Source organism: Haplochromis burtoni, unplaced genomic scaffold, assembly GCF_018398535.1.
Source record: "Haplochromis burtoni strain Fernald_Lab_line unplaced genomic scaffold, NCSU_Asbu1 Contig_44, whole genome shotgun sequence".
In the NCBI taxonomy this organism is placed as follows: Eukaryota; Metazoa; Chordata; class Actinopteri; order Cichliformes; family Cichlidae; genus Haplochromis; species Haplochromis burtoni.
Genome location: NW_024582405.1, coordinates 1,242,763 through 1,261,388, shown reverse-complemented (window position 1 = coordinate 1,261,388; position 18,626 = coordinate 1,242,763). Strand labels below are relative to the sequence as shown.

The following is an 18,626-nucleotide window of genomic DNA, read 5'->3' as shown; positions in this document are numbered from 1 at the left end:
ATTATCACTTACAGTCGGCGGTTCTGTCTGCAGCTTTGTCCGCCAACTTGAAATAATAATAAATGACCGATTAAATGGCTTTTGTCTCTGGACTGTAAATTGCTGCTTTTAAACCTTAACCTTGCTCCAGATCACACTTACTTTGATGAGGGGCCTTTGATGTGCGAACACACACAACCTTGTGCTTGTGCTCTGGCAGTGGAGCATCACTAATTATCTCACCAGCGGAAAGGTAAGGGAAGTGGGGACCTGCATGTGTGTGTGTGGTCTCAGTACGATGGTAGCTTTTAATGAGCCCCACATTTCTTATCAAGCTTGGTGCTCAACAAACGCTCTGATCCGCCCACATGGAGGACTGGGCTTGACTGATCGCGTCTGATGCCCCCCCCCCCCCCCCCCCCCCCCCCAACCCCCTCCCCACCATCCTAGCCAACACCCTAATCAACCTTCCTCTCCCTTGCCTCCCTCCCCTCCCTTCCGTCTTACTGTCAGAAAGAAATATCCTTGAGAGAAACTGTGAATCAAAGGGCTTTTTCATCCTTTTTCACAAAGAAAAAGGAGCGATGGAGAGGGACAGAGATGGAGTGAGAGACTCAACAGGACAAAAGAAAGACAGAAAGTGAGCGAGGGATGGATGGAGAGAGGGCAAGAGGTGGAGGGAGTGAGAAAAGAAAACCGAGGATAAAAAGACTGAACTTCTCCGAGCTGGAGGGCGCTCCAGAGGACACGTCCTAGATTAGCTACCATCCCTCCCCTCCTTCCATCTCTCCATCCACCCTCTTTCCTCCAACCCCAGCTTCAGATGGGGAGCAGCAGCCCTGGGGCCCACTCGGTGGGCGTCAAGGGTGGAAATAGGAGGGGGGAGACACTGGGCATTTAGACATCTGTCAGCCACTAATGAAAGAGTTCAATTTAGTGGAAAATCTAAAACAACCTTGTCTGACAGGCAGGCTGACAGGCTTTAACTCGCCGTGTGTTGTTGTTGTTCGTGTACGCGTCTCGCCGTCGTGTTAGCGTGAAGAGGACCAGGAGGGGGGCATTAAAAAAAGGTGAAAGGGGGAGAAAAAAAATAATGCAATAAACTCAGGCTGTGCTGGGGCATATGCTTGCGAGCACATGAAAGTGTAGAGCTTGTGTGTGTGCTCAAGAGTCATGCAGGGGTGTGGATCAGTCCATGCAGCAGGGGTTGGGGCTTATGGCTTTACATCGCTCCAGGGGTACAGGGCATGTTTTTCGACGATAGATGGGTTATGGTAGGGTTTTCTGTGTGTGTCTGTGTGTGCGCGAGAGAGAAGAAAAAGCATATTTAGCCCTCTCCAGTGCTATTAGAGTTGGAGAGATGAACACATGGCTCTCCAGGCAACACACGCACACGCAGACAGACGCACACACTTTGTCTCCACCCCCCCCGAGCTTCATTAGCGCGTCATTAGAAACAACTCTAGTGAAAGCTGTTGTTTTAGAGAAACAGTCGTGCCTATCTGTCCTCGCCGAAAAGGCTCTACGTGTGTGTGCCATGCAGACAACTCATTATTTTTTGTTTTTTATTTTTCTCTTTACTTTTTTATAGATTAATCCACCTGCTGATTTATGTGCCGTGCTGCCTAGCGACACTGCTATTACTGAGGTTGAATAGTCAAACTGAACGCAGTTTTATTGACTGTGAAAGCATGAATGGTTGGATTCATGAACGGTCACAAATTCCATTGTTTGAAAGATGACGGTTGTGAGGATGGATGTCCACACACAAAACAACAGCCCGAAGGTTGTAATGAAACAACTGGGTGTAGAAAAGCCCTCTACCTGCGCCACACAGCAAGTGTCACATCTTCAGAATTTATTCGTTTTTGAAGATCAAATTCAAAGTAACCATATGAACTGCATCATCTAGGACAGATCTGAATCTTTAAGCTGCATAAACAGTGCATACACGATAAGCTAGACGTGGAAGATCCCCTCATTAAGAGCAAAGTAAGCACAATTACGGCGGATTTAATGTTTACTCAGAAATGCAGTTAAAAGGAAGAACTGGGCTGGGGATGGGTTGCAAAGCAGCTTGCAGAGGCAGCAACAGCTGTAGGCACGCAGGTGAAACAGAGTGACTTTTATATGATTTGCCAAGTTGTTGTGAAGGTGATTATCAGCTGAGCCATCAGCTTCTGATCTGAGCACAACTTTGGATCTTTAGGCGTTCGTGCCTTAACACATCAGTTGTGACAACACTTGCCGCTTCCTGTTTGTAAGCTTTATGTTTTGCTCTTTCACCCTCTTTTTCTTTTCACAGAAAATACTTGGTTAGGATCTCAGAAAAGAGTGTGGCATGGGACGGCATGCTCCCTTTTCAAAACCTTAACCCTTCACGTTAAAAAATGATGGCAGTAAATGATGCCACTGCATCTAAATTTGACAACATTGGTGCTCAACAAGCCTCTGTGTGTCTGAATAATGACTGAAACTTATAAGGTTGCTGCCTTTCAGGGCTTTTTAATCTGACACACAATATGGCTTATGGTAAGGTCTAATGTATTAACGAACCATTCAAGACACCTACACTCTAGTTTTCGTAAGCAAAATTCTAATTTGAGCATCAATTAGCTGGTATATTTGCAATGCAACCATACTAACCACCATTATTTGTCACATATGGTCACTACTGGCTCCAATAATCCAAATTGGAGACATCCATAATGAAAAGTCAAGGCTTTAAACACTAGAGTGGGACTATATTTGGCTATACTTATTTATTACACTGAGTTTAGAGCTAAATAAGAAACATTAGCTCGCTTCCACTTCGTTTAGCTTAGCATACAGGCTAGAAACGGGGTGAAAAGCTAGCCTGGCTCAAAAGATGTAAGAATCCACAAACCACAGCCTCTAATGCATACACACTAGCAGCGTATATTTTAGCAGTTTCACAATTTCAAAATCTGAAGTGTAAAAATAACCCAAATTTCTCTGCATGGGCTGCACAAGAAGTGGTTGAAAAGTGAAATCCTTATCATTCAGCATCAACAGCAATGACACTTTACCTTGCAAGCTGAGCTACACTCATAAATATAATCTTGTTTGCTGGCCACTATCTTCTTGGAACTAAACAAAACGGAAGCAATCAACCAAAAGAAAAAGTAAATGATAACCTTGCTTTTGATACAACTGAGGTGAAAACTGAAAAGAAAAATTGTTCTGACACTCAGTTCGTGTTGTGACCTGTATCTTCTCTAGAAACATTACTTCATCGCTGAAATATGACAGGCATGTCTGGAGCTGACATGAATATACACATTCTGCATGCATACAATCACATATGCATACATTTGGTACGAGTGCGCTGACGGATCGCTGACAAATCTTCAGGAGAGACATCAGAGGAGTGATGGAGATGGGGCCGGGAGAGAAGCAACAAGCAGCGCTGTCATTTTTCTTTCTCTCTTGTTTTTTTTCCAACTGGCGAGGAAGCCTACACCTAGCCGCTTTGCTCTCGCCACCTCCATCACCTCTGTGAGAACCGAGCAGGGAGAGATTCATCACATAAAACCACAGACCCCCTTCACTTATCCCTTTTCGCAAAAAATGGCAGCCATTCAACTGTTTTTTTTGCCCTAAACCAACATGGCTGCCAATACCGGTGCCCTTTTCTCCAGTCTGGCCCCCGTCCAGCTTTCCACTCTGATTGCATCTCTGCCTGTTAGGGCCTTGGGTTTGGAAGGAGAGATAGAGCGAGGGAGGGGATGAGTGCCAATACAAACATTGTTCTGCTGGCTTTTTACAAGCCAGGAGAGTGGGGAAGTTAATAAGCAGGTATTGGTTTTTAACTGCGCCCCGTTTATTGCTTTGCCCTCGAGCGTGCTGGAGTGCTCTACTCCACCTTTTTCCTGTCCATCTGCCCATCACCTTTGCTAACCTCCTGCTCAATTTCCCCCTCTCTCTGTCTGCTCTCCTTTTGTCTTGACATGCCTCATTCAGCAATTAATCCGCCATCCTCATCATCTGTTTATTTCTGCCTCCCACTGGATCCTTACTCTCATTTTATTTGATTTTTTGGCCCTTTTTTTTTTTCATTTTGAGCTGAGTTGAAGCCAGTTAAAAAAAATCCAGCATAAACCACTCAATGCTCCGTCATTATGCTCCTATTGATTTAGTGTTTTGCAAGTGTGTCCTCGGTCCTCTTCCCTGTATATTAAATCTAAAACCATATCCGTCCATCAATACAGGACAATCGCATAAGCTGTTGTTGTCCACCTCTGACATGATGAATATGATGCGGGTTTAATTGCATATGTGTCACCTGCTTTCTTCTTTTTTTTTACATGGGTTAACATTTTTAATATTTGTTGCTCCCAGAAGCTTTTCATGAACAAACATGACAATAAACTTTCCTTTACTTCCAGCACTTATGAGCAACCTTTTAAATCTCACCGCTGGGCTCCGCAGATTCTTGTTTCAAAGAAACAACTTTCAGCTTCATTTTTAAAAACTCTGTTACAGCACTTGGCACAAAGCTACAACCCCTACAAGCAGTAGCGGGTGGCTCAGTGGAGTTGTTTTGTCCTGGGGCTTGCCTGTGAGGCTACAAATAGGCTGCCCTAACCCAAATCTGGGGCCATGAAGAGCTTAAAAGACACAATTTGGGGTTAGAAAAACTGCTTTAATCCTCTACAAGGTTGATGTAAAAAAAATATTTAATTTCAAATTTTATTTCATACTTTCAGTCACTTAGTTGCCAGCCAGCAGAAGTACTGAGGAATGGTCAGAGCCTGCTTGTTTTTTATCTTGAACGACTGCTAGAGAACACAGATGGACTATAGACAGACTGTTTATAAAAGATGAATGCAGCCTGCAGGTTTGAAAAGCTAAGCCAGGGCATAAGTGCATTAAACCTTTATTCTTTCTAAAGGCCAGCAGTGGGTGAATCCTCTGGATGCAAAAAGAATGAAGTGGTAAATAAGAATGCATGCAGAAGTCTGTGATAACCCAAACCTATATGCAGAGTGGGATTTCCCTCCTTAATATGTAACCAATAAAATATGGCTTATTTGTTACGTATTACTGCTTAAAACATAGGTTACTTTTTTAACCACCACATCTGATTTTTAAAGTGAATCTAGAGTAAGTAACACTGGGGTCACTGGGTTCAGACTCTGTGCCACTGGTCTTTTAGACCATGGCCCTTTGTGCTAAACCCACAGTGAGAAACCCTGGTGTTAAACTGGAGCATGATTTTTATACTAAATAAGCAGCTGAATTCTGTTATTAACACTAGTTTTTACCACTTGAGGCTTTTATCCACCATCAAATCAGCTTTATCTTTTAAAAGGTTTGAATGTCTCATTCATGCTTTTATCACAATGTGTCTGGACTATTGTAATGCACACTGTGTTGGCCTTAGTAAAGTTTCCCTTTTTTGCCTGCAGTGAGTCCAAAATGCCGGGATTTGTCTTTTAACTGGTACTCGCCATTGCAAGAACATTACGCATCCTGGCCTCCCCCCATGTTCCCTCAAGTTTGCTGAGGTCCATAGACCAGCTGCTCCTGGTAGTCCAAACAACCGGACTGAAAACCAGGGGCAACTGAGCTTGTTCACACCTCCCTGTCCATGGTATTACAGTTTTTGAAAACACATCTTAAAACTAATTTTTATTCCTTTATTTATTATTTATTTCATGACTCTGCTCTGTTCCAACTTTTCATTGAGCCAAAGAACTCAGCTGTTTCAGAAAACTACTGCTCATTAAATCAAAGAGAAATTAACTATCACAAAAAAAACCCAACCTAAAAATCTCCTCCTGCTGATTGCTCCCTCTGGGCTGTTAGAAAACCTTGCCATGAACAACATCTCTAAAGAAATGTTATCTGCAAGTGATAGAGGGCTGATAGAGACGAGCAAATATACTCCTGATTGGAAATATCAACCCTAACCCTAATTTAAACTAAATGCGATTCATTTAAGCTTAGAGAATTAAATATAAAGAAATGTTTTACTATATTCTTGCTCGGCTTCCATATGACAGATATTACCTACCAGAGGCATCATAATTTCCAGATAGACATATTTAAATGTTAATAAATGCATTTTCTACAAGTTTAGGTGTAATGTTTTGTACTGACGTTTTAAAGACGCTCTGATAATGTGTTGTTTCCTCTGCTTCAGAGACCAAATACAGACCCAAATTTACTGCTACCTGACATCAAAAAGGCCCAAACGAATGCTGCAGGAGAGAGAAGCAAGTGAGGAAGAGGGATGACCAGACAGAACAGAAGGAGGGATGGTGTTATGGTGTAGAAGAAGGCGATTTCATGTTCCTATAATCCTGAAACTGCTGCAGTATGTGTCCTCCCCTGGGCTGTTTCACACCTCCAACCAGGGATAAGTGACAAGCTCTCACGGTGCAGAGAAACAGCCGAAATTTAACATACTTATTCCACGAGCAATTAACACGGTGACTCTGTGCAAAACAACAAGATTGACTCTGAATCGGGAGCGGGAGCATAAATCCCACGTACGGCTCTTGTGGGATTCGTAGTATCCACCCTGTCCTGCCCAGGGGGGCTATCCACTGATCCAACCGACAGAAGTAAGAGCGTGCAGGCGCTCAACTGATGAGATTCCAGTTAGCTGGCACAGACGAGGAGAGGGGTGGGGAAGCAGCCAATAACCTGAGCAGAAGGGATCTGGGGGCCTCTAAATATCCACCCAGGGCTAAAAGTGTGAGAGTGCGAGCAAGCTTCAGCCCACTTCCTCTATTGCTCTCCTGGGCCACAAGAGGGAACAATATTGGAAAATGGAGCACCAGCACACTCCTTTATAGTCAGGCATATGCACGGGTGTCCAGAAAAGCAGGAACAGATGCCAGCAAGCAGATAAACATGCAAGTGTTTTCGACTGCTAGTGGCAGCGTGTTTTGATGATTGTTCTCTAATCATCTTTGCACAAGGATGAGCGTGCAGGCTAGAAGCAAAGGGAAACACAACACAAACTCCTGCAGACTGCCGAAGCCAGTAATGAAAATATAAAGTGGGGACGAGTGGGTGATTGTCAGCTTTTGGTGAACATTTGCTTGGAATAAATTTGGACAACACGTTTTTGCGAAACAACAGCAGATGATATCATTACACTAAAAGCCGATAAATTATAAATCACTGGCAATAACTAGTTGTAATGTCTGTATTTCAGTGGAAACGTCTCCTCACCTGCTGGCACTCAATTTCGATGTTGTCAGCGCATTGATATGTTATCAGCAGTTGGTGCCCCACTCTCACCAACTGACTAGCAGGCTCATTAGTCTGTTACAGCCATTCTAATCAGTGACAAACAGAGAGCAAACCCACATTACATGGGATGCATCTTGTGTGCAGAAGTGCACAGTGTTAAATGTGGTAAGTTAGCATGTGAAAAATTTATATCAATATTTTGTGCAGTAAAAATATTTCTAAAAGTCACCGATTCTTAACGCAGCCGTTGACATCAACCATGTAATATCACAGGATGAATTTATTATTATTATTATTACTTTTTGAACGGATCAAAATAAACACATGTGACCAATCAGACCACTGCATTTGGCAATGAATGCGCTCGTAGATGGTCAGATGTGGTCTTTGTCGTCTACATGCGCGTTACACAACAAGTTCGAAACTGGAAACCTCTGAATTTTGTGTCGCTTTTTCACAATGTGCAAAGTGTGTAAAGAGAAATTACAAACAAAAGTAAAAGGCAACTCTTAAAAACTGTCTAAAAGATGAGTCTTTAACTTGCATGTCATGGTCGAGAATTACATAGATGGGTATGGATTATTATTATTAATCCCACACTGTGGAAATCCACTTGTTACAGCAGCACATGGCTCAGGTAGAAAAAGTCCATTTGAGTTATGTTTGAAAATAAAACCAAAAAATAAGAAAAAAAAAAGCCAAAACTGCTAAAAATGATGATTCAAGTAAAATAAAAGAGTAATTTGTATGATGTACAAATGGTTACTATATACAGTAAAATACAGGACAAAGACATTTTCTAGATTTTCTATATGTACATGGGAAGTGCTGAGGGAATGATAGTATATATATGTGCTTCCACTACCTCTCTGGTCTCTTATTGTGGACTTTTAATGTGGAAGCACACTGTCTAATCGTAGGTGGTAGCAGCACCAGTAACAGGTGGAAGAAGCCACCAAAGATCAACATGAGACTGTGTGGGAGTGACACATGAAGCACGTAGTACTACGACTCGAGCATTTTTCACAAATTAATTCCAGACAGCATCAGGAGACTCAGGTTGGGACACTGTCCTCAGCTGCACTCTTTCATATGTGGCACACAGCGCGCTACAGTCTGCTTCTGACAGGTTCTCCATATTGGAAATAGTCAATCTGGTTTATTTAGAGGTGATTTCAGGATAGTGCGCAGGAGGCGGGAGACCTTATGTCCATTCGATTGCTGTGAACTCACGGGACTACTGTCTGCACCCAGAGCCGACAGGATAAATACTGAGGTTTTTACATGCAGCTCTGCGGTCTGCGGCTGAGTGATGGTGCAACACAGGGATCTTATTTGCCTCTATCTGTGTACATATCAAAAGATGGTCTGTGGTTCTTCTATTAGGTAGGCTACACTGACTAACCTTCTAGGATAAAGGTAGAGCTTGGGTTTTAGGCTGAAGTCCACCTACTTTCATTAGAAATGTTTCCTTTTTTGGATCATCCAAAATCTTTTTAACAACAAAAACTGAACGAATGTCTGAAATGGATCATTTTCTATTTTCTAGAAACTTTTCTAACTCCAGACAGTCCCCTGGTGACCCGGTGGCTGTTATGGTGGTAATAATGGTTTTTGACTTTTATGACATTCACACTTAAGCTTGGAAAGAACCAGTGGACATAGACTCCCTCCAAACTTTTGAACTAACCTTGACAGTCACCTGCTCGCACTCTCGGTCACTCACAAATGCTCTGTAGCAGCAGCGCAACACACTGAGGCAGTTACTTGCGTATTCATACCCACCCACACACACACAACACAGGTCGGTGTGGGGCGGGGTCGGGCGGGGCTGCCTCGAGGTACCGCTGTAAGTGTGTGATTAGAGGAGAAAGTAGGCAGAGGAGAATGAGGACACACACTCACCCCTGTTAAGGTCTTTATGTTATGCAGTGCATTCTGAGCTTCAAGGGCAGCTTTCCTTGTGTAAAACGTGACAAAACAGCAGCCTGGGGAGAAAGAGAGAGAGAGAGAGATGAGCATAAGGAGCAACAAAGAGCATTTTCTCTCTTCATCTGCCTGGCATCACCTGTCGACACTGGGAGACGCTGAGTGAATGTTAAGGAGAAAACATCCTAACGGAGAGGAAGAGAACACTTTTTTTTTTTAGTTTGTTTCAACGCTGATGACTTGAGCCTGGAGGAACCGTGCACACAAAGTGATGCATGAGCACACACTCACACAGACACACACTCACATGCGAACAACAAGGAAACGAAGACAGGAACGTGGAGAAGCAAGGTTGTCTCTTCATTAATCCCAGAGTGATCTGTGAACAGCTGCTTTATCGTTCATTCACCAAAGAAAGCGCTGACTCATTTATTTATGCTCCCTTTATTTGCATCTCGACATTTCTGACAAATGTGGGCTGGAAATGGAAACATTCAGGTGACACACATGTTACAGCAGTTTTTAAATGATCACATTTAAACGATTCATCAAAAAGTAGTGAAGCCATCTAAAATCAGTGGAAAAAACTGTAAATCTGACAAAAAGTAAAATAAAGAAATCAGCGACTGAAACCTTGGCATGATTCAGTTTGAAGTGTCAATGCAGTTCACTGATCAGGCTACTAAAAATCACTTTAAATCAAAATTTGAGCTACATTTAACTTTGACACTGCAATGTCTTTAGACCTGCAAATTAAACTTTACAAGGTGCTTGCATGCTCACACTCTCACACAGTACCACAACTGGACTCGAATGTAAATGTATACACAATTGCAGTGAAGAAAGCAGGGAGGGAAACGAGAGTAGGGCTGAAACACCGCAGTCATGGGCCATTTTCAGTCAGCACACAAACCTGCACAGTCAGGCAAAAATAAGCCAGCGGGAGGAAAATGTAGGGCAGAGACCGAGGTGTGACTCTTCTATTTTCCTCGTACACACAGCAAGCAGCTGTTTATGTCAAACACAAGGTTTGGACAAATCGCTCACGGTGAGGATTTTGTGTCTGCGTTTACGTCCTCATGACACGACTGTCGAACAGCTATGGGGAAATTTCCAAACGAGATGTAATGGGGAGAACATTTATCAAGGCAACCCACGGCGGGCTCGAATAAATCCAGTGTTTGAACTAAAACTAGCATTCTGGGGAGAGCATAAACCATGTTTTTGTAGATACAGTTTAAAGATGCCACATGCAGGCAATCATTAAGTTACTGCTTCGAAAAGAAGGCAGCCATAAGGATGTGTCACTGCCACTGCCGCCACTGTTGAAAATGTGGAGAATGTGTTGAGAGCTGCTCATCCAACTAACACAGCGAGTTTACTGTTAGCTTGTGACTTTCACAGGTGTTCCGTCCTGTTATTGTCTCCCCAAAAACACTTCCGTTTATCTCATGTCTGAATCTTTTGTAGTAAGCCTCGTTATCCATGACACAAACAAACACACCAGGTTGGACAAAAAATCGCGTAGATCTCAGTAACGTTGTGATGCGCGATTTCTTACAATCATCACAGACATGAACGTGCAGAAATCTTGCTGAGATGCTGAGCAGGTGAAACATGCACATTTACCCAGGTTACAGGTTACCCAAACAAAAATATCCTGTCAAAGAGAATTATGCCCAAGAGCCTAACTACAACAAATTTCACTACTTGTTCATCCTTTTTTTTATTTTTTTTTACCATAAATTAATGTAAAAAGAAACTGGTGCATTAAAAAAATTCTCCAGAATGCAGGAAACAAAGAGTTTGGTGCTCAAAATTGAACTTATATTTGACATTTCTTCCCGATTCTCAAATAAAACCTATACCCATGTCCATAAACTGAACCCGGGGAAAGATAGTGGAGACGACGGTAGAATGGCTGTCCAAATTATTACTAATATACATTAAAGTTTGTGATCAATCTAAATTGCCCATAGGTGTGAATGCAGGAGTGAATGTGAGTGCGAATGGTTGTCTGTCTCTGTGTGTTAGCCTGGCGACCAGTCCAAGGTGTACCCGGCCTCTCGCCCTATGACAGCTGGGATAGGCTCCAGCACCCCCCGCGATCCTGAAAAGGATAAGCGGAAGCGAATGGATGGATACATTAAAGGGAGCTACCGCAGGATAAAATCCCAAACTGTGGATTGACTTCTTCTTGCATTAAACCTCTGCTCACCTACAGCTGCTTACCTGGTGAAGAGGATCAGTAAACTGCACATTAGCATGAGGCAGCCACAGGTGAGGCACTGCTATGGCTTCAGCATCTTAGTCCAGGTTCATATGTTCATATGCTTGGACCTGCTGCCTCCAGCTCTGCTCATCTGGTAATTTTGTTGTGTATTTATTTGTCCAGAGATGAGCAGAGCGGACCATTGTTTACATCTGCTTTGGTGTCTCCCCCATTGTCTTTATGGCACAAATCAATTCAGTGTGAATACGGTGAATCGGTTGAGGTTTTGTTGCCTGTGCTGCAGACATCAGCCCTGATGACACTTGCCCTGCAGTGCATCTTAGTGAAATCCAACAGTGAGCATCTGGAGCAGGTTTAGCATCCAAATCCCAAAGTCCCTTTGATGAGGCTGGGAGTGTAATGGATCTGAATTCCTGCGGTGTCCTCTGGGTGCCAGGGCTGTTGAATAGTTGGCCCTTAGCCTAGCGTCAGCAACGTGATTGGTGTTGTGATTCAGATGGTGCAGTGCCTGTGTATTAGCAGGGATAACTCTCAGCTTAGCGTTTTCCCTCTATGACCCCCAGTGTGAAAGACGGCTCGGGGTGTCACTTCACTAAACCCTAAGCCCCCCCGCTTCAGCTATCAGTATCAATTTGCCACCAAGAGTTTCACACCAGCTTCTACTGGTTAAAGGCAGGGAGATAATCGGGGGTATTAATCATGACTGACAGAATATCACTGGGTAAAAATGTATTCAATGTATTCCATGTGGGTCACCAAAAAGATGGCAAATACACACCAAACTCTGTGGTAAAAGTGCTGGCTTCCACATATCGCTGATCTCCATCAGTTCGGCTTCATCTTTGTGCCGCATTTCCTTGATAAAAATTAGACCCAGTGAGGATACGGATGATGGAGAAGCACTGAAAATCCTAAATTAGGTTGAAGTTGTAGTTGTAGTTAAGCCAGCATGAAAAAGCACCATTAGAGAGAAAAAAAGAGTAAAACTAAACAAATATTAGCAGTGGAGTGTGCCTATGAATTAAAATTAGCCATGGTGAAGAATGGTCCAAAGAACTATTGAAATTAGAGTCCTAATAAGAGGAGACGATCAAATATTGAAACTCCACCAACAGTGGGAAACCAAATAAAATAAAAATCCTTGAAATGTAAAAGCTTTTAATACATGTACAAGTTTTTACTGAGCAATGAAACGACTGCATACAACTCCAACACCCACATAATATATGAGCCATGCACCACCATACCCTCTAAAACAGGGGTGGGGGAATTCCAGGCCTCAAGGGTCAGTGTCCTGCAGGTTTTAGATATCACCCTGGGTCAGCACACCTGAATTAAATGATTAGTTCATTACCAGGCCTCTGGAGAACTTCAAGACATGTTTAGGAGGTAATTTAGCCATTTAAATCAGCTGTTTTGGATCAAGGACACATTTAAAACCTGCAGGACACCGGCCCTTGAGGCCTGGAGTTCCCCGAGCCCTGCTCTAAAAGCAGATCTTGGGAACATGACGGTGATCCGTTCAATTCATTTTTATTTACATAGCACCAAATCACAGCTTGCTAAAGGTGCTTTATATTCAAAGGTAAAGACCCTCCAATAATAGGGAGAAAACCCCAATGAACGAGCACTTGACGACAGTGGGAAGGAAAAACTCTATTTTAACAGGAAGAAACCTCCGCAGGACCACGCTCAGTGAGGGGCAGTCATCTGACGCCACTGGTTGGGGTTTAGGGGAGAAAGATGGGCCAAAAGAGTCAAAACTTTCAATGAATAATCTAAACACTCCTAAAAAAGTAAAAATAAAGGGTTTAATTGCAAAGTAATTGAAAAGGCCTGTGCAGATGCACTTTAGAGGTATATTGTAAGGGTCTCAAAACTACTTATGTGTACTGTTTTCCACCAATGTGTGGTGCCAGTTTGACCCCTGCCCTGTCCCCCCTGCCAGCCTCTCCCCACCATGCCTGCTTGTCCATGGATGACACCAGTGACTCATCTTGACCTACCTCTCCTCACCACCGAGGTGAGTCCAATCAGTCTCATAGACTGACCCAGAAAAACACAGTAAATTATCTGATGTACAAGTGTTCTCACTAGCTTCATTGTTTTTGCAAGAGGCACATAATTTTCAACTGTATATTTCCTGCATGCTGGGTAAAAAGTAGAGATTATGTGTATTCAAGGGCGAGCTTTTTAGTATTGCCTCAGTTTTGTACATTATAATTCCAATTGCACCTGTGTTCAAGCTTTGCCCCCCTGTGTGCGATTAGCAATTCCAATAACAATGTTGGAGGGTTAGCGGCTGGATGTGAATTCTGATTCCAGTGGCATTTTCTACATATCTGTATATGGGAGGGTTAGCTTTTGGTGTTAGCATTAGTGATTCTGACGGCATATAATGTGCAGGGGAGGGTTGGCTGTTAGCGCTGTGTTAGCCACGGTGTGTTGTCATTCCCACGGCGTAGCCAGGGCCTTGGAGCCATGCGGCATGTGGCAGAGCGTCCCAGGTGGTGGGCTGTCAAGATGAAGATCAAAGAGCAGAGGAGTGGACCACACACACACACACACACAAAATCCTGCAGAAAGCCACTGAGTGTGCATATTTTAGGTGTAGGTCTGCACGTTTGCTTTTTATTTACACATAAGCATACCTGTACTACAACCACAAGCAGGTGCAGGGGCCCAGCACGAATAAGCTCTTTCCATCAATTTGTGTGCATGTGTCTTTTTTTCTGCAGAACAAACATTTACCTGAAGGCCGAGAGGGCTCTGAGCAAGGAGACACACTTTGCTTGTGTTGTCGAAAAGGGACACTTAAAACCACACACCAGAGACGTGCACGCACAAATCTGGAGCGGCAGGAAGGAATCTATTAGACGCTGGAGTGTACGTGTGCACGTAACAGAAAGAGCAAGACAGCCAGATGGGACATGGGAAAGGAGGGCAGAGCGTTTGCAAGTGAAAAGAAAAAAAAAGAGAAGAAGAAGAGGGGAGAGAAACAGCCGTTGTGAGTTGAATAGAGAGCAGAGGAGGGAGATGCCTGTTCATAAATGCTTCATGGCTGCTGAAGGGGGCCTTTGACTGAGCGAAGACCCACGGCCCCCTGCCTCTGTCAACACATCTACCCCCTCCAACAACAGGTCGACCCCAACTTCTCAGTTCGAGACAGCAGAGCTGCAGAGGAGCTGAAGGGGGGGCTGAATCGGCAAGTTGAGGAGGTTTTTTTTCTCTCACTTATGTCTTCCAACAGCTTTCTCTAAAAATCAGGCACACGCGAGGCCGTGTTCTTAGAGTCTGAAAATTAAACCCGCTTTAGAGGTGACAACCTGACCTGTAATTTTACTTTCTTTGCAAATTAATTTCATAATGTTTTCTTCTTGTTCTGTAACTCTTCATTTGAATGGGAACATCCCAGTCTCCCCTCCATGCCACGCAGTAGTTGGGAGGGTCACCTTAGCCTGAGTGCCAACTAATCTACTTAAATGACTTTCATTAGTCTGGGTTTCAGCGCTGTTTCCCAGTGGCCATGTTGGACTGTTTCTAGACTATCATTTTTTATCTTGAGCTGATGGAAATTGTTATATTTAAACACACTCACAGAAAATAAAGCACCTTATTACATCTTTAGGTTTAGACCTTTAGCTTGTCATTGGTGTGGCACCTGCTGAGTTACTGGCACTGTCATTCGTGTCCAGTGACAATTTTTTACCTTAATCATTGTCATATTTAGAAGTTAGAGTGTGTCTTTGAACTGTGGGAGCACCTGAAGAAAACCCAAACACACAGGGAGGACAAGCGCCCTGGGCAGGTTTAAACCTAGCACCTTTGTGAGGTAAGGCGACCACTGTTCCACCTGTACAAGGCAGATACAAAGTAAACTTGTCAGCGGGTATTAAATACCTTTTAATTTAACTTAAATATATGAGGAAACCCTTAAAGTCTCATTTCTTTTTGTATAACAGACTGTCTCCTCACGCTCAACCACAGAATCTATAATAAATGGTCCTAATATCTACCTTTTACTGCTCGGAACACGCACTTACAAGTAATCACCTTTAAATCCAATAATTAGCCCTTGGGGGTACATTTGTGGAGACTGTATCTGTAGGGACAGAAACTGACTGTAGTCCAATTTCAGTGTAAAGGGTGTGCAGTTACGCCACTTTATAACTTCTATTAGTGGGGTGTCAAACATAAGGCTCGGGGGCCAGAATTAGCCTGGCACAGACTCCAAATAAAGTTTGGTCTTTAAACTGTATTTTCACAAGTCTTCCCCCATGGCTATTCATATGGGCTTCAAACAAGAATTTCAAAGTGTACAGTCTTCACATGTGGTCGTGGGGACGAGTTAGCTTGCTTTGCTAGTGTAAGCTCAGGGACAGCTTGTTAAATTCGGATAGATGCTAACTCTACGAGAATCTTCCTGTGTATCGCTCCCTTTGTGCAACTCTGAGCTTTAACACAGTCCAGGTTCAGTCCAGTCCATCAAAAAGAACAATACGATTTCACAGCACTTTAATTTAAAGCTGTGCACGGGTAACGATGGAAACATGGACTGGAAGAAAGAGCAGATTCATGAGTTTCACGTCATTGAAGGTAGTTAGCATAACAACAGCAGTGACTCCAGACATGCTCACAAAAGCATGGGATGAGTTTTATATGTCCAACTTTATATTAGCCATTTATTTAAAAATGTACTCACATCTCTATGTTCATTATTTTAAATATTTTTAAGACAGCCTTGTGGCGGAGGTTTGGTCCCTGGCTCAGTTGCAGGGGAGAAGTGAGCTCAAGGGGCAGTGCCAAGGAGGTTGGAGGCACAGCCCATATGGAAAAGATATATATAAATCTTATAAAGTTTGTATCTGTCTTGTGTGAAACTTGTATGAAAAGCATACAAGAGTGAAAACAGATATAAGATCCCTTGAAAAATTATATAATGAAACTTGTATGTTTTGGTTACTTACTAAAACAATATATAAAAGTAATGAGAAAGTGGCCACTTTCATGAGTAAATCATATAAGTTTTTACTATTTCTTTTCCATATGGGAGGTGGAGGTCAGAGACCAGAAGAGGAGGTGTGTGTGTGAGGCCACCTGGAAAGCTGACTACGCTGGAATATTCGTGCTGATCTGAAGTGCATTGTGTGTTTCACAAATAAACTGTAAACAACTGTCAGAATGCTGTGTGGGGTCCAAATTATTAACAATACAGAAGTGACCTTGTTTTGTGGCACAAACAGCATAAAACTGAATGAGTATTACAAACTGGAGAGTTTCCTTAAAGATGGAAATTAGTGAAATGTGCATGATTTCATCCAAATCCCAATGCTAGTTATTCTTCTTCTTATTATTATTATTCAGTTTAACTTTGCAGGTCAATAGAGTTGAATTCTCGAGGAGACAGAAAACTAAATTAGGAAATAAAAATAGAGTATATATCTTTTTTAGCTCCAAAAAGCCAAAGTTTGATGGACACCATCCATTGCAAAGAGCTGATATATTTGTCCAATCGCCTGACCTGTAATTTTATTTAAAATAATTACAGGTCAGTTCTTTAGAATATGAACAGGTTATGTTTTTACCTCCAATTTACTTGCTTAATCCCATGGGTTAAGGTTAAAGACGTATCTTGTTGGTCCAAACCTCCAGGTTGGCACCAGCTGCTCTATTCAGCACACAAATGTGTGGGCTTGAATTACCTCAGACTGGAGAAAGAGAGGGGAAAATGCCGGCGGTAGGGTAGGGTGAAAATAACAGAGGCAAAGCCCTGCAGTCCAGCAGAATCAAAGTATGCTTTATTAAAAGGGGAAAAAGAGACAGGTGTGGGATGTATCGCAGAGCTTCACCCAGAGCCCTTCCACCCGAGGCAGGGTTCTTACAGTGACCCACACGAATTTCTCCCCCCCATTATTCCCCTTCCCCTCTACTTTCCTTTTGACCCCTGGGGTTCCACTCAACCGCTGACCCACATTAACTATACTTTACTGCAATTACTGCTCACACAGGCCTCTGGGTGGCATGGAATACATACTCCACCTCGCTCCATTTCTTCCTCTCCTGCCCCCCTCCTCGCCGTTCCCTCGTTGCTCTCTCTGTGCAGCTGTAAAAATGCCCCTTAACGTGTATAATTTATGTGTGTCAAAGAGCCGCTGAGTGACAGCAGGGATGGGGGGAATATGACAGAGAACACATTCTGAATTTGACAGCGCAATAAGAACAGATTGTCAGATGGAAAAACAGGGAGAGGATGAGTGGATGGCTTCAAACAATGCCGCATCTCTGACGGGCATTTGGCTGATGTTCTAATCCTGTTAACGTAGGAATCGGTCCAGCTCGCAGCACTTCACAAATCTATACAATCCACTAGTTACTTTGGTGGAAAAGCACCAATGTCAATCCTCCCCCTCGCTGGCTCCCTCCCTTACTGGCTGTAAAAACAACAAGAGCACTTTCAGGAAATCAAAGCCACTTTCTGGCCGACCTCAAAGTGCTCGGAGAGGGAGGGAAAAAAAAAAATCTAGCTCTGCAAGTTTGCTTATAACCAAGAAACTCTCTCTGTCGCTGAGGCATGCAAAAGTATAAACACAGAGATGAGCTGAGAATCCACACACACACACATATAAAATCTCCCATTAAAATCCACCTGCAGCTGCTCCCTAATTGGGCCCGGGTAGCTGGCTAAAAAAGCTAACGTCTAGTTAAGGCGATTTAATTGGCCGCTCTGCTTTAGGAAAGAATGAAATAAATCAGTCCTCCGTCTCAGGTCGGCCCCGTCTCAACTGAATCCATTAGAGCAGATAATTGTCTTGGACGGCGGAGCGTTCAGCTCTGCACGTTGCCATAGCCGAGCGAGAGGATACAGTCGGCTTGCAAAGCGGATGTCTGCCATTGGACGGGTGTGCGGGTCCCTGGACACGGCATCAGAGCAGCCCAGGCAATGAGGAAGCTGATCTGAGCAGTGATCGAAAATCAAACGCTGTAATCTGCTACATGTGTTTATCTCTGGGCTGGAAATGATTTCCAGAGGCGTTTCTGTTCTCTTTCTTCATTTTTCAATATGACACACGGGTTCATAACAAATGACGTTTAAGCGGTTTCAGACGTCCAGATCAAACATTTATCACGGCTCGGTGTCGATTTTCACGTTTCGGCACCTTTTTAGTGTCAGCCTCGTCATCCCTCGCTCACGTTTTCGGGGATTGATGTTGACGCTCCCCCCCGCCCCCCATTTTTTTAATTTGTCTTTTCAGCT

General features: G+C 43.3%; 1 protein-coding gene across 27 annotated transcripts in view; it reads right to left on the bottom strand.

Moving 5' to 3' along the window:
- The window catches only part of celf2 (cugbp, Elav-like family member 2), a 236,789-nt gene that overhangs the window by 71,889 nt on the left and 146,274 nt on the right, over positions 1 to 18,626 (bottom strand). For all 27 annotated transcript variants that reach the window (XM_014333206.2, XM_014333205.2, XM_014333208.2 and 24 more), the window contains one exon: positions 9,115 to 9,197. In XM_014333206.2, the coding sequence (XP_014188692.1) occupies positions 9,115 to 9,197 (83 nt within the window). The remainder of the gene's footprint in view (positions 1 to 9,114; positions 9,198 to 18,626) is intronic.